Source organism: Hemicordylus capensis, chromosome 4 (assembly GCF_027244095.1).
Source record: "Hemicordylus capensis ecotype Gifberg chromosome 4, rHemCap1.1.pri, whole genome shotgun sequence".
In the NCBI taxonomy this organism is placed as follows: Eukaryota; Metazoa; Chordata; class Lepidosauria; order Squamata; family Cordylidae; genus Hemicordylus; species Hemicordylus capensis.
The window spans coordinates 124,285,971-124,302,462 of NC_069660.1; the positions used below are offsets into that span (position 1 = coordinate 124,285,971).

The 16,492-nt window shown below is 41.0% G+C and overlaps 1 protein-coding gene across 5 annotated transcripts in view; it reads right to left on the bottom strand.

Moving 5' to 3' along the window:
- The window catches only part of TGFBR3 (transforming growth factor beta receptor 3), a 260,627-nt gene that overhangs the window by 91,499 nt on the left and 152,636 nt on the right, over nt 1-16,492 (bottom strand). For all 5 annotated transcript variants that reach the window (XM_053247377.1, XM_053247378.1, XM_053247380.1 and 2 more), the window contains one exon: nt 15,905-16,042. In XM_053247377.1, the coding sequence (XP_053103352.1) occupies nt 15,905-16,042 (138 nt within the window). The remainder of the gene's footprint in view (nt 1-15,904; nt 16,043-16,492) is intronic.

The following is a 16,492-nucleotide window of genomic DNA, read 5'->3' on the forward strand; positions in this document are numbered from 1 at the left end:
TCTCAAGGGGAGAGGGAAAGAGAGAGACCCAGTGCATGCACAGCCCAAATGGCCCTGTGCCACTGTTTCAAATATGACAAATTAATTAATGCTAATTAAGTGTTACATGCTTTTAAAAAAAATTCAAATGAAATTTTGCAATCTAAAATTGAGCAGAGGAAGCAAGAGCAAAGGAGGACTCTGCTGTGCCTGCCAGGTCTCAGAGTTTTACTATGAGGGCTTAAGGCTACATTAAATGAGCCAAGCACGTTATTTTCTTTGGATTATGTTCAAGAAACTCTTCCAAAGAGGGAAAGAAAAGGCAGCCGTCACTTTGTTTCACCACTTTTCTTCAAACATTAACTGTTTCCTCTATAGAACTGATCTGTTCAAGGGCAGAGAGGCTGCTCTTGAAGTATCCGGAATGTGAAGGTACGTGTGGATTGAGACGGTAGCATTCCAAGGCCAAAGACTGGATAGGCCTGAAATAACAGAAAGTGTTTAGGGATTGACAATGCTATTGAGCATCTTTTAACAAGGAATAAGACTGAGACTACTGAGCCCTACAGAACAGAAGTACAACATTGATGAATTTTCATTCCCAGGTCTACCGGAGTCCTTAAATAAGTTTGTCTCTTGTGCTTGTATGTTTGTTTCTGGGGTTGCCTTCTCATCTGCCCATTGGGTTTGACTCCTATGTGTGCCAGTAAACAGGAATTAAATTAGTTTAAAGTTGGTTCCTATTTGTACAAGAACAGAATAGAATAACTCATCCTCCATTATTGTGGGGCTCTTAATAATGTTTAACTTGCTTCAGCCTCAGATTTAACACATGTATATGCATAAATTGAAGCAAATAACTGGATTGCAATCTTGAGATAAAGGGACTATGCTTCCCAGCTGGAACTACTCCCATTCAGCCAGGTCCTGTGCAGTCTTTAAAATTATTCAAAAGCTATGCGTACTGTTTGCCTTGAGACTACCTGGCCAGTTAACTGGTTGGCTAACATCTCCTCTGCCAAGGCTTGTGATTACGGAAATGTCTTTGCCAGTCACTCCAACAAACTCCACAGAGGCACCATCTGTCATCACTTATGCTTCATTGTCAGCAATAAGCACATGATGCACCTAACATGTGCCAGCCATCACAGTGAGCTCCAGACAAATCTGTCTTTACACACAAGCATCTCCATATAAGGATGTTCTCCTTCCTATTCTCCAACCTTCTCCTATGACCTTTCTCACTCTTCTCAGAACAATGTTTTGGCCAGTCACCCTTTGTTTCCCAAACAAGGCCTCTGACAATGACCCTTTACTGACAAGGAGACATTCTCTAAAGCAGGGAACTCTGACTGGTCTTTAAAATATTCATCCACTGGGAAAAATGGAATCTCTTGCCTGAACAATACTAATTTCAGAAAGAAGCCACACATCATCTTTACTCTTTCGATCCCAAATCCCACCCCCCTCCTTTCTGCCTAGCTCCATGGCCTATTGAGCCCAAATATGATCTCCTTAACTACTGCATTCTAACAGCCATGCTACCCAACCACTCATTCACTAAGATACAATTCACACTGCCAAACCTGAAAATCAGGGCCAGGTTAGGGCAGTGGGTGGTGATATCCCAATTCAGACTTGAGCTACACTCTTCAGTTTTGAGTCCTACATGCCAGTGGCCTGAGTGGGAAGATGGAGTATGAAATGCCCAAGTGCAATACATTATTTTGTTGAACAAATGCATAATGCCAGGATTCTAGTATTTATATCATGCTGGAGAAATACCACTTATCAATGAGAGAGGATGATCTGCACAGCCCTATTCCCTTCTGTGGTTGAAGAAGCCTCTGATTCCAGAGAATACAGCCCATGGTTGTCACCAATATTCTCTGTAACAGGGATTCCCAGATGTTGTTGACTACAGCTCTCAGCATCCCCAGCTGCAATGGGCCTTTGGCTGGGGATTATGGGAGTTATAGACAACATCTGGGGATTCAGATGTTTCAGGGAACACTAGTTGTCACTAGGCTAGGTCATAGGAACATAGGAAGATGCCTTATACCATTGATCCATCTAGCTCAGTATTCCAGCTTCCACTGATCTAGGTCCAGACCCTGAGTCCCATTTCCAGCCTAGGACTATCCAACAGAGCGGTGAATATCTGGGGTGAGTGGATGTGGACTGAAAGTGATACACAATAGCTGCTTTGTGCAAACATTCCCAGTGTGCAACAAAACCCACTTGTATGTGCAATTGCTACGCAATCCTCTCTTAATAGATTTGTGGCAGGCCTGTAAACTTGGATTGAGTTTCAGGTTGGATGCAGGATGAAGAACTTTGTTAGGCACTTTACTGTGTGCTTAAGAAGCCCAGATGCACACAGCCTTAACATTCCCATGCAATGGTCTGAACTGGCTCTTGCAACTCCTAGATCCAAGTTCTGAATGAGAGCAGTAGCTAGAGCTGCTGATACTTTATGCATTGCACCCAGCCCACTGCACTGCTTACATGCTGACACTGCCACAGTTGTATCACATACCCTTTCACCCCTGTTTTTAGCAACCAGTAGAAGTAAATGTAAATGCATCAAAGCAATGAAAGGATGGGAAGGTTTGCTGAAACAGAACTGTTAACTTGGCAAAGAAGCACCTTTTAATGTGGCGATTCTCTTTATTTAGCAGTGGGAGAGTAATTGGCCCTATCTACCCCCAGCACAGTACTTCCAGTGACTGTTGCTGGTGTCTATCTTGTGATTCATTTTAGACTGTGAGCCCTTTGGGGACAGGGATCCATCGTATCTATTTATTATTTCTCTGTGTAAACTGCCCTGAGCCATTTTTGGAAGGGCAGTAGAGAAATCGAATAAATAAATAATAAATAATAAACTGGTCCTCGTTTTAAAAACAACCACAAAAAAACCTACCCAGAGTCCCAAGTGGTCAGGTCTGCTCTGACCAACATGTCCATCACTTTTTGTTATGGTAGCGGCCTTGTGCCATCTCTTCGGCTAGCAAATGTATTAGAAGAATGATGAATATGCCTGCACACTCTATTCATTTTGTATCATGGGCCAAATGCCTAAAAAGAAGCAGTTCTTCCCAAACATGTTTTATTAACTCAAGCAGAGCATACCTAAATAGTTTTTTAAAAGGAAGAGGGATATACACTGATGAAAAACAATCTAGTCAATGCCATCCCACCAGCATTGATAGATTACACATGTATCAGTTTGGGAGCAATATGTACAATGTTGTGCCTCTGTTGCCAGATGTCTCCTTCCATGGAGCTGATAACATTTAACATCTCTGTTGACTGGGGAGCTCCTCCACTTCCCTCCTACCTTGGTATGCCGAGCATTTGACAAGGCTTTCCTATTCCCATCTGTCACTGTGTGCAGCTGCAGTTCCATTTGTCATAGCTGAGGGAGGGACTGGGGGCGGGGGATGTCCATAGGTGAATGGTCGTATTCTCACCTATAGCTAGCTATACTGTAGAGTGTGTGTGTGTGTGTGTGTGTGTGTGTGTGTGTGTACACACACACACACACACACACTTCTTACCTTTCCTTTTCTTTCCCTTTGAAATTGCCTGAACAATTAGAAGGAAATTCATTATTTCATTTCATTATCCTTGGAGCAAACAGAATGAAATTAATTCCAGAGAACTACTACCATGAATGTTTCTACATCACTTCTCAACAAAGATGTGCACAGTGGTTTACACAGAAAATAATAAATAACTGAAGAGGCATGAAAAAATGTATATCAACTTGTTAGTGAAAACAAAGTGTAATTTAAACTTGCACATATTTTTATTCAACAATGAAGAATGGGAAATGCACACCAGATGGGGGTCTTTTCTGGCTTTTCATTGAATTGCCCCAATAAAAAGATTATGAAAGGGAGAGGCATCTCTGCCCTTGACTCTACACTTGTTTATGTTTCTGACCAGAATTCCTTTCAAAAACTATGCAGACTTACGGAAAATTTGCCCTTGCAAAACTGTCAAGGTCCTTGTCAGCTTGAATTATCTGATGAGTGAGAGCCAGCTGAGAAAGGTACAGAACCTCATTTCGGGGACAACTTGAACTTCCAACTTTAAACCATATCCTAAACAATGCACTACTGGGCAGTTATAGTTCTTTCCACCCCCTTGGTATTAACAAAGGATCATAATTACAAAAAAGGAGGGGTAGTGGGGAGAAAAGACAACCTACACAGGACTAACTACTAAAAAAAGCCAACTAACGCCTACATTTGACATTAACTTTCAGCAGGCACCACATATTATACAGGTCCAGCATCAAAATTTAGTAGATCTTTTAAATATTCCAACACATATATTTATGAGGAGCAATAATTATTAGGCCTGTGCACATGGGAAATGGTCAGATCCAATCTGACCCAACCCAACAGAAAAACTGTTGAGAGGGATCAGCACCCCCACCCCCACTCTGTGGGGTTTTCTGACACACAAAAGGCCCACGTTGCCCTACTCAACTGAGAGGTGCCACGCGAATGGCAACCCCATTAGCTTTTACATCCCAACCCCGTGAATGGTAACAGCTGAAAAGCGGGATGCTATTCACACAGGGTCTCTCAGCTGAGAGGCGCTCACCGGCCATTTAACATGGTATGACAGGAATGCTGGAATGCCAATGGAGTTCCACAATGACACCATGAAGGATTTAAGATGGAGTTCCAACTGTTGGAGGTCCTTCCTGGTGCGGTGAAACTCCTTCCAATAATGCCCAACAGGAGGCATATTGGGCCCAATATGCCTGCACAGCCCTAATGGTTATCACATCCAGGAAGGTCCCTTCTATCATCCATTGTACCATTCATTTATTTTATCTCCACTTAGTATTACATCTCATCGTCAGTGTCAAACAATAGTCAATGCTCCCCCGCACAGCAAAAGGGTGGGGGCAGATAACTCAAATGAAGCAAATGTTTGTGCAGATAGGATAGCAGCAATCTATTCAAATTTTCTATTCAAATTATAGAAATGGTAGGTAGACAGCAAGTTCTCTCAAGACTATCCATGAATGTTTGTTCCTCCCTCAGCCCTAAACAGTTTTGGGCTGGGTCAGATGTCATGTGGAACTAAGAGGAAACCTTGGCTTTGTACAATGTCCTCAAGCCTTGGGAGCATGTACTCCATCTTCTCCTGCCCACATAAACCTCTGAAGATTTTTATTTCCTACTGTGGTTAGAAACAATCCAGAATTAGTTGTGACATTCAAACCAACTGATCCTGATTTATTCTACTCAAAGTTGTAAAGTAAACCATTATCTGAACCTAAGGTTTGAAACGGGATCCAGATTGTGGTTTATTTTAATACTTCTGGTTAGAATAAGCCAAGATAGGTCAGTTCAGATGTCACAATTTATCCTGGCTAACTGAAACAGGAATTCTTCCAAGGCTCACAGGGGCAGTGGAGGGGGAAGCAAACGTTGCTCAGAGATGTCAGATTAAGCCAAGGTTTACTGTTCATTCTGCATGATGTCTAAACTGACCCATTGTGTCATATGATTCCTATAAGGCGTTGCACTGAGGTTGTGGCTGCCAGGACTGGATATACACATATCAGCACCAATGTGAAAGGACAGTTCATCTCCCTCACGGTACTGATATGTGACTTGGAGTAGCCACAGACAGTCACTTATCATGAAACTTGGACAAACTATATATTTGATTTAAAAATCCTTCAGCCTTCAAATAGCTTTCTATGGTCTCTGCCTCCAGACAATGGAAACAACAGTTAAATCTGGGCATGACAGTAACACTCTATGGGAGTGGTTACACCTTTGTGGTTGGGAGAAGTGCACAATAATCTACTATGCACTTTATTGTTCCTTGTATAGATATATAAATACGAAAGTGCTGGAGGGAGGTAATTCTGAGAACATTTCTGGCCAAAACAACCAGTTCTGGCCAAAACAACCAGTAAAGGTCAATCAATCAATCAATCATTTATTTATTTATTTATTTTTGAGATCCTGACACTCTTAAAGTTGCTGTAATTGTTACTTTTAAAGTAGCCTTATCTGCAGTGGGTGCAGCCAGGGTTCATCTGTAAATACAGGCAAAGATTGATATGATAGTGATATTAGTGTATAAGGCATCCTTGTGGATCAGTTTGAATGTCTACAATATATTGTAAGGCAATATTTTGCTATACAATAAAGATTGGTTGACATCCAGATTTATACTGCAGTGGCACTATGGGAGAGGAGCAATTCTGGCCAATTTCCTCTTCCCTCTGAGCCCACTGTGTCTCCTAAAAATATGTCTTTGAGGGTCAGGCTTCAGGGGTAAGAGAAGAATGGCCAAAATCACCCCTACCCTGTAGCACCAGTACAGCATGAGTCTGGACGTCAGCCATTGATGTGATTTGATTTGACAACCATTTGCCATGGTAAATTATCACAGTGTATATACAACTCCTTGACAAGCTGGTTGTCCTGCCAAGTGTAAAGAGAATTTTACCATATGTCTGTATGTCGATATGTGATAAAGAGTGTTAAAATGTTCTGTATTTATATATATGTTTAAATGTATACTTTGCTCTATAGCCAGAACTCTCTAAGCAGTCCACAGATTAACACAATAAAGCCAAAAATAATGAAACAATTAGTTAAACCCAATTATCGTTTTAAAAATCCCACAGCTAATTAGGAAAAGACTGACAAAAGGTCCATCTCTTGGCCATCTTCCTAAAATTCAGTTAAGAATGTGTGGTTGGTGGGCTTTTTTTGGGTGCTGGATTTCATAATGAGGGGAATTACTTGTGGCCACCTATCCTACTTTAAAGGCTGAAGGCACTTTAAACATAGCATCCTTAGAAGATCTCTTCCCCTCTTAAGATATTCACACACACACACACACACACACACACACACACACACACACCATATCAACCAGTGCCAAAGCACCAGCTGCCAAAGCACCAGCTGCCAAGGGCCTTCTGTGTGAGGAGGTGCAGCTGAGGCAAGGTGGATCTTCTATTTTTTGACATCTTATTGGCCATTTGCTGGTCCAGGAGCAAAGAACTGCAGTGTAACCTGTGTTGCAGTACCCAATAAATTCTACATAGACTTAGCAAGGCATATTGACAGAAATTCTAATTCATGTCATTGGACTTTGATATTAAAATCTTTCTAAGTCAAGTCATATCTTAGCACATATTTCTAACATGACAGTCAATATCCTGAATGTATAGCATATGTCAATAAATGTTTAAGACCATGCTGCAATTTCAATGCATTATTTAAAATGAAAAATCAGATAACAAAAGAAAAGAAGTTACTTTATAAAATGGAACTTGTTATCGTAATACAAGCTGATAACTGTATACAAGCGGATCAGTAGATTCAAAGCACTTAATTCCATAATTTCCCAACCATAAATCCTCTCTGACTCAGTTCTGCGCCATTATTCTACACTGCTATAATAAATTCAAGTGCAGAATAAAGCCCCAGTTGGAAAAAACTATATAAACAACACTTGCATTCTGAATTTGGTTTCCTGGCAAATATCCAGTCTTTTTAGTAACATAAGAAAGTGATTATAATTTTTTAAAATTGGAATTTTAATTTTGAATAATCTCAAAGAGCATAGGGAATGAAGGTGGGAGGAAATTAGCTGCCAGGTTAATTAAGCCACATTGGAAATATGGTAATTATTATTACAATACATATTTAAGCATGTGTGTGTTTAAATTAACTTTAGCACAATTGTCCTCTCCCCCTCTAATTGGAATCATTTATGGCCACTATTTATTCACATTTTATCACTTATTATACATTTCCTATCCCACCTTACCCTCCTCCTCTCCTCTTAGCTTGGTGCTCAACTCACATCTGGGTTGATTTAACAAGTGATTGGAAATGTAGCCTCCTGATTTCCCGTTAAATACTAGGCACAGGAAAAGAAATATCACTTGTTTTTCAGTGAGTTTTGACAGTCATCCAAAATCCAATGCAAACCGAAGAGCTGCCTGCGGTTTCATGGCAGAGGCCCAACATTTTTGAAACATATTATTGGGGGAAGGGAGTAAACCAGCTTTGGCAGAAATAGTGACACAGCTTTATATTTCTAGAATTGCATACAGGACTTTTAATTAGAAGCCTACAGTAGAGTAGTCCTTCATTTTTGCTGCATTAAAGGGGTGGGGGGAAATCCAATCATCTGTGGAATCCCTTTAAAGCCAATGTGATTAATTACCTATGTAAACATATACCAGAGAGAGAGAGAGCTCAACAAAAACTGATTGTGCGGTCTTTAAAGACCCTTTCTATACCTTTTCAGTCCCTATCCTAAAAACATAAATATGTATACAATCTTACTGGAATCAGCACTTGTGAGAAATGGGTTAAGGGATTTCAGAAGTACATGTTACCATGTGCACAGGGAGCTCCAGAACATGTGTGCTGCCTCACTCATTTCAAGAGAAAGTGCAGCTCCAGATAGAGGACAAGATAGTAGTCCATCCATTAACCTGGGAAAGACCAACTGCCATCTTCTCCCACCTTTTTGAGAAGACCTTTTCCCCCCTTTTAAGTTTGTGTGAGTCCCTTGGAGGCACCACTATTTTAAAAAGTGCTGCAAGGCACTCTGAGTCTATGGGATAGAGTGGGATATAAATCAAACCAACGATAACTAGCAGCTGACATCCTGACAAGGAAAGCACCAGCATTTCCCACGAAGTGCTCTGCAGACTCATGCAGTTCCACTATTCACACAGGGTGTGTGTCTACAAATTTTGCTGATCTCCACTGCTAATGGAAGTGCTCCCTGAGACTCGGAAGTAGGTCCCTGAGAGGACCTACTTCTGGGTTGCAAGGAGTGCTTCCAGGGCAGGGAAGATCAGCAAAATTTGGCAGGGAAGATCAGCATAATTTTAAAAATGCCCTCCTGTGAGCATGTGCACTGCATTAATCCTGAATGCTGCAGCACCACATGCACAGCATCAGCACTTCATTGCAATCACTGGTGCTTCCTTAATCCTTCCTTAACATTAGATCCTACGAATAGATGCCACTAATTATAATAAACAAAGGGGAGAACCCCTGCTAACTTGGCAAAGAGGCACCTTTTTCACATGGTGATTCTCTTTATTTAGCAGGGGGAGAGTAACTGGTCCTACACACCCCCAGCACAGTATCTCCAGTGACTGTTGCTTGTGTCTATCTTATCTTTCTTTTTAGATTGTGAGCCCTTTGGGGACAGGGATCCATCTTATTCATTTATTATTTCCCTGTATAAACCACCCTGAGCCATTTTTGGAAGGGTGATATAGAAATCAAATAAATCATCATCATCATCATCTTGTGGAGACACCTCAAGAAGAGACATTTTCTCTTGAAAATGATTCCCACCTATAAAGGGGTTAAGCAGGGATGTATTTTGGCACCCACTCTATTTAAATTTTATATCAATTCGATGGCCTCTTGTTTGCATAACCCAGATTTCCATCCTCCTAGAATGGCAGGTACTGATATGATATGATATATGATATGATATGATATGATATGATATGATATGATATGATATTATTTGTTTGATTTATATACCGCCCTTCCAAAATGGCTCAGGGCGTTTTACAATTAAAACAAACCACTAAAACAGTAAAGAGCTAAAACAAATTAAAAAACATTATAACAATTAATTTATAAACATTTTAAAACAACAATTAAACAATTACAGTGATTAAAAACTCCGAAATCAGGTTTTGAATTTTAAAATAAACCAGATATTAAACCCCCCAAAATTTAGGAAGCTGAGAAAGCTTGGGTGAAAAGATGGGTTTTCAAGTGTTTTTTAAAAATTGCCAGAGATGGGGAGGATCGTATCTCAGCAGGGAGCGCATTCCACAATCTCGGGGCAGCAACCGAGAAGGCCTGTCTCTGTGTAGCCACCAAACGAGTTGGCGGTAACTGGAGACAGACCTCCTCAGATGACCTCAATGGGCAGTGGGGCTCACAATGAAGAAGACGCTCTCTTAGATACCCAGGGCCTAAGCCATTTAGGGCTTTGTAAGTTATAATTAGCAATTTGTATTTTGTCTGGGAACCTATTGGCAGCCAGTGTAACTCCATCAGTAAAGGATGGAGAATATTCCAATTCTTTTATATGCAATTGACGCGGCAATCATCTCGCACACACCAATTGAGCTTAAAGGAGTGGTGAGAGCCATAATCCAGTACTGCAATGCGAACAGGCTGGTTATTAATTTCCACAAATAAAAACTACGAGGTTTGCAAAACATGGGATATTGCAAAAATGGATTGTTGATGGAAACAGAATTGAGCAGGTGTCTAATTTTAAATACCTTGGAGTAGTTTTCCACCTCATGGGGATTTGGAAGTCCCACACTGAGTATATTGTGCAAACAGCGTTGAGGTCATCAATGGCTATCAAGAGGTTTTTTTCTATACTAAAGGAGGAGAACTAATTCCAGAAGCTTTGAAGCTTTTTGACGCCAAAACTCTAGCCCAAATCCTATATGGGGCACAAGTGGGTGTTTATCTCAACCAAGAACGAACCCATAGAGCAAATCCAAACAAAATTCTTGCGGTCTCTTCTAGCTGCTCCGAGATGTGTGCCTAATGCAGTGCTTATATTGGAGACTGGGATGCCCAAAATTGAGGTGAGGGCCTGAAAGTTTATGATCCACTATTGGCTTAAAGTGCAGTTCTTCTCAATTGGATTAACTCCCTTGGTCCTTTCAGATGACCATCTGTCCAAGTGGAAATTAGAAATTACAAAGAAGTTACTGTCACTGGGTCTTTCAATAGAACTCCTTATTTCCCTAGGCTATGAGCAAGCCAAACAGCTATTTTCTCAATGGGTAGATGATATAGAATATCAAAATGATGTTAACGGATTGCCTCAGTACATTAGGGACTGGGCACTAAATTTTGTATGGGAACATACGAGTTATTTAACAACGCTTTCCTTCCCCAGGCTGCAAAAGGAATTCTTCTGGGCAAGACATAATGTTCTCCCCTCCGCCCTCCTTCAGGGCAGATACTCAAAAGTGCCATTGGCTTATAGAACCTGCCCATGTGGAGCAGAGGAGATAGAAACGTTCCAACATGTCCTGTTATATTCCCCTTTTACAAGGACTCTGGCACAAGATATATTTCCCCTCTATTGCAGAGGTATCAGACAGATTGGAGGGGTTCTATACCAAGCTATTGCTCTCTGATACAAATCAAACCATAAATTGCACGGAAGCCAAATTTTGTGTAGCAGCAGTAAAAATATGACAACAATTAGGGTTGTAATATTTTTATGTATTTATTGCTTGTTTGTTTTAAACACTGTATTTGATCTTTGATCGGAATAAAGATTGATTGATTGTGGAGCCACCATATCCATAGCAGTTAGTTCAAATGGTGGGATGGAAGGTCACCTCTGAGCTGCAATGCCCACAGCAAATCAATGGATCGTGGAGAAAATAATCAAATAGTAATAATCCACTATACTGAGTTTGCTGAATATTTTACACTAAAGAGGATCTGCAGTCACAGGGCAACTTATCGAAGGAAGTTTAATTGTAGTTTCCATAACAAACAGCCTTGCTCCAGCAGGAAAGCTCTTCAGCCATGGAAGTCAAAGGCCTACCGCTTGAAGCAAAAGTTTCCACCAGCTGAGTAACACCTGCAAAAGCCACCCCTTTGACACAAGAATAAAACATTAAAAGCATGGCTTCCTGCCAATACCTTCATGTGGAAAACTGCTTGAGGCAGAAAAAAAAAAGAAAAAAAAGAGGGAGAGCAGAGGAATTAGCAATGGTGTGGCTGGGATTTCCCTTCACCTCCAAGACCGTGCAACAGCTTGAAGATATTTAAAACCTGTAGTGGGCAAATCTGCTGGTTTGGAATATCTTCTAACTTTGGAATTGTAGAACCTGAAATATCTCAAGATACAGGTTTACTTGTTAGCACGTTGTATAAGTATCCTGTTAAAATAAACCCTAAACAGCACAGGAATCTGGCATGGCCCATATAGGGCAGAGTTCTGGCTTCTACACTGCTTTCTATCTCAAAGCAGTGCGTTTCTGATTCTGATATTCCAATCTAGCAATTATCTTTGGGTTATGTAGCTGGAGAGATGGATGGAAACAAACCATTTCGGCCATACCCTGCCAATGTAGTTTTACAGTGGGCCTTTTCAGATAACACTCCCCTCCACCACCATTCCACACATATTCATATACAGTAATCTCTATTTACAGTGATATTAGAAGCAGATAAGAATCCAATCCGGGAACAACTAGAGAGACACAATTAAGCTAAATGCAATAACTGCTCAATGAAAAAACTAAAAACCCAAAGAGAAAGTCATCCTGTAGCAGAGATCAGAAGATCTGTGCAGGAAGGTGCACATCCTGCCAATCTGAGCAGGCACAGGAGGCCTCTGGCTGATGAGAGGGAGCAGCAATGCCACCTTCCTAGCTAAAAGGATCCCAACTGTGGAACTGCACAGACCATGAAGAACTCCCAGGTCTTTGGATCCAAACTCTACTTTCAAGGGAGCTCTGGATACCTGGATCAGGATATACATCTACCAATCAACACGGCATTTCCCATGTTTAAGTTCTAAATGCAGTGTATGTGGTCGGGGGACTATGACAACAGACAGCATGAGGAGAGGTACATGTTATGGAGCATATTATTCTGTTCCGTGAACAAATGTAGCTTAACTCACTCTAGCTTCCTCCCCATCCCTGCAGCATAGCTTGAATGAACAAGTCACTAAAGATCTCAAACAATGTAACTTTCACAGTGATTTACCCCTGCTATTAAATTAATCTCCTAGTACAGGAGAACACAATTTACTTCCTAACAAGATGTTAGGGGTTGCAGAGAAGGGAAGTCAACCTAATGTACATACCAGCTTTCCCCCCAATGCAAAGCAGGTTTAAAACTCTTCCTAAATCATTGTAAATTTGCTCTCTCATGAATCATACTCAAAAATATAGTTGACGACAGGTTGCAGTTCCAGTCAGTCAACCTTCAACACTGATGTATCCACAGAGGACACACAAAAATGGTAATATGGCCCCTAAGCATGGCTTCACCATTTAAAAGTATTTGTGATAAAGTACAAATGAAGTTTGTATATGAGTTAATGTAGCTAAAAAGAAAAAGAGTAAATGAAAGAAACATTCAAATTGCCTATATCTCTAAAGGCAATTGTATGTACGGTTTGTTTTACAGACATTTTTGCTTTATAAAATGTACTCACTGTGGCTGCAATGAGGAGAACTGTGGGGAGGGGATTCTTAACTCTCAGACTATTTTCTTGCTGAAATTCACCCCCCACCCATGTCTTTTATCCTCACAAGGGAAACTATACAAGTATCTTTAACTTTTCTCCTGCAGACATAAAAGTAGCTTGGCCAGGATGATATCTGGTGGGGAAGAGTTTATGTAGCTTCTCCTCAACCTGTGCTGGTCTCCAGACTGCAGCCTCAGCAGCCGCATGTAATAAAACAAATGGCTGTTATTATCTGTTAGAATAATGGATCTATATCTAACATGTGGTTTCACCCATAGGCTTAGCTCTCACAGAGCTTGTAAACCCACATTTCTGTAGCACAATAAAATAAAATAAAAGAATAAAGAAGATAAAATGAAAATAAATCTTTGCCCGCAGAAATCCGACAAGTCAGGAGAACACTAAGCGAGAACCTTCATCCCTGTCCTGTCCCACAATCAGGAACTTGCAAAGTGAGGTGAAGTTGCAGAATCTTGGATCGCTCCAAGTGAGCAACTTGCACCAATAAAGGTTAGAGGTGGAATGAGCTCTTATATACCTCCTGGCTTAGAGTACCTCCCAGTCTCCGCTTCCCTGCCTGGAGAGCAGAGAAATTTAAAAGGGATAGTCCTCTGGCCTGGAGTCTGGCACTTCTCCATTCCATCAAGTCCCTTCTGTACTGTTGCTGGGGTTGATATGAGGCTTGGGGAAGCTTGAGCTGCTTAGTACAAAAGAGGAAGATGAACTGAAGAGATCATAATAGCATGTGCCAGTTCCCTGGTGTCGAGTTCTGGTATCTTCCAGCCTGCAGGCTCAGACTCCAGCCTGAGGTCAGGGCTTGGGGCTGGGGCTGTAGTTGGCTCTTCTGGCCCACATGCTCCAAGTGGAAGAATCACATATTTGAATGCTCCCCAAATCAGCAGTTCCCAGCACATGGGAAGCTTGTATGCCAGGAAGAAGTGTCTAGGACAGGGGTGCACAACTTAAATGCCCTGGTGGGCCAGAAGCAACCACAACGTGATGTTCGGGGGCCGAGGTCGATTTTCAGTGCATTACTGCCTTAAAAACAATTATTAAAAATACAAAAGAAACCAATTACTAGTTATTTGTGGATATTTTTCCCTTGTCCAAGGACCCATTGTTTTAACTAAGGGCAGTAGCCAGAAATAGGACCTGTCCCTGCGCAATCACTGGAGCACCTGGAATGTACACCAGCCCCAAACAAATGTCAAGTCCTCTCCCCTCCCTAAATTGCTATTGCTTTCAAGTTGCAATCCTAGGCATGCTTACCTAGGAGTAAACATCACTGGGAGCACTGAGCATATATCTGAGTAAACATTCATAGACTGGTGTTTTAAGAAAGTTCCAGAGAGGACAGAAAACGGTTCCCTGGCTTGGAAAAGAAGGAACTGATCCAAAAGGTGGCCCTCTGCCTTTCAGCGGTGCTGTTGCTGTAGGATAGTCCTGCCTGAGGGCCAGCAAAAAAGTCCCCGTAGGCCAAATCCAGCCCCTGGACCTTATGTAATACAGGCCTGGTCTAGGATAACATGATTTTTTCTGAACATTTGCACTGGATCTTGGGCTCATCTCTTATGGAAGGATCTATATCACACAACAGTTCTTACCAATTATGTGATCCAACCAGAGCATTATATGCCACACACAGAGAGAGCAGGAATGAACAAGGTGTACCACATTATACCTGTCTACAGGCATAACTGTATAGTCTAGGAACTGGTACTGGAACTTTAGTTAGTAAATTCTGGATTGTCCCCCAGAATTCAGGTACAGTTTAAGATACTCTTTCCTCTCAGGCTAGACCAGGATGAGCATCATTTGTTCTAGCTAATGCTGTGGGTGAGTCTTCTCCCAACAGCAACAGTAATGTTTATTTCTGAAATTAGAATGTTAACTAGTGAAGCTTTAACGACTCATCATGAGACATGAGATCATAGCGGAAAAATGCAATCCAAACAACCAGTCTGCTCAGCACTACAAATAGCAAATTCGGATGTCCTGGCAAATGATGGAGATGTGATTTACAAAACAGTAGGTAACAGCTGAATCTTCCAGCAGAAGCAGCGTTCCAGCATTTGAAATGCATACATGACTTCATTCCAAGTCTAGTTTGTCCCTTTAACAAAACCTCAAATAAGAAGGAGAAGGAGACGATGAAGAAGACGACAACAATGAAGAAGAAAAAGACGAAGACGAAGAAGAAGACTTTCTACTAAGCCCAAGAGGCTCAGCTCAAACCAATTAGAGTTTTGGTTGCAGACCACACAGCAAGCGAATGGCTAGTAATAGTTCCTACTGTGCTGTTGCCTTTGACATATCTGCTATAGTGTCTTCAAGGGCTCGTGATATGTCGCAGACCACAATGTCTCTTAAAGTGGAAAGGTCTACTACAGTCAATAATCAGACAAGGGCAATTCCACAGAACCTCATTAAAAAAGAAGTTCAAATACATAACTGAGCAAACTCAAATTGTTTTCACATTATATCTAATTGCCCCCCAAGAGCCTTTGCCCTGAAACCTAATAGCTCATTAACATTTCTTTAATCTACTTCTTCTCAAAATGAATACCTTCAACCACGTATAACTTATTTTGATACAGTGGCTACACAGCATCAGGAAACTCAGAATACTTACAATGAAAGATCTTGGAATCAACGGGGCAAGCCTTTCTGTTTTCACCTTCCATACTAAGGGCACAGGTGAGTTCAGCAAGAACACCAATGGTTTCTGGTGGATATGAACGGAAGAAATTGTATTCAGATGTAAAGCGACCTGGGAAGGGGGAAAATGAGGAAAATAAAATACCTATCAATTAGAATGTGGCCAAGGAATGTTTATCAATTAACAATCAAAAATAGTTAATACTATTTAGCATTAACTATTAAATATTCATTTACAAATATTTAAGCATTTGTTTTTATTACAAACATTATAACAATATCTGAAGTATTATTAATTAATTTATTTATTTAGCATATTTCTATACTACCCAAAACTTGCATCAACTTAGCACTGAGTGTTCACAAAGTGCTTCACATATTTTCTCAACAATCCTTACACATAGCCCTGTTGAGAGCGCCATACTATTATTTCCGGGTTGCAGACAGCGAGTAGGATGGAGATCAATGCTGAGAGAAAGGGAGGTTCAAGACCACCTACTGAGTTAATCACTCAGGTGAAATCTGAACCAACCACTTCAGAGCTTACAACTCAAGCTTGTTA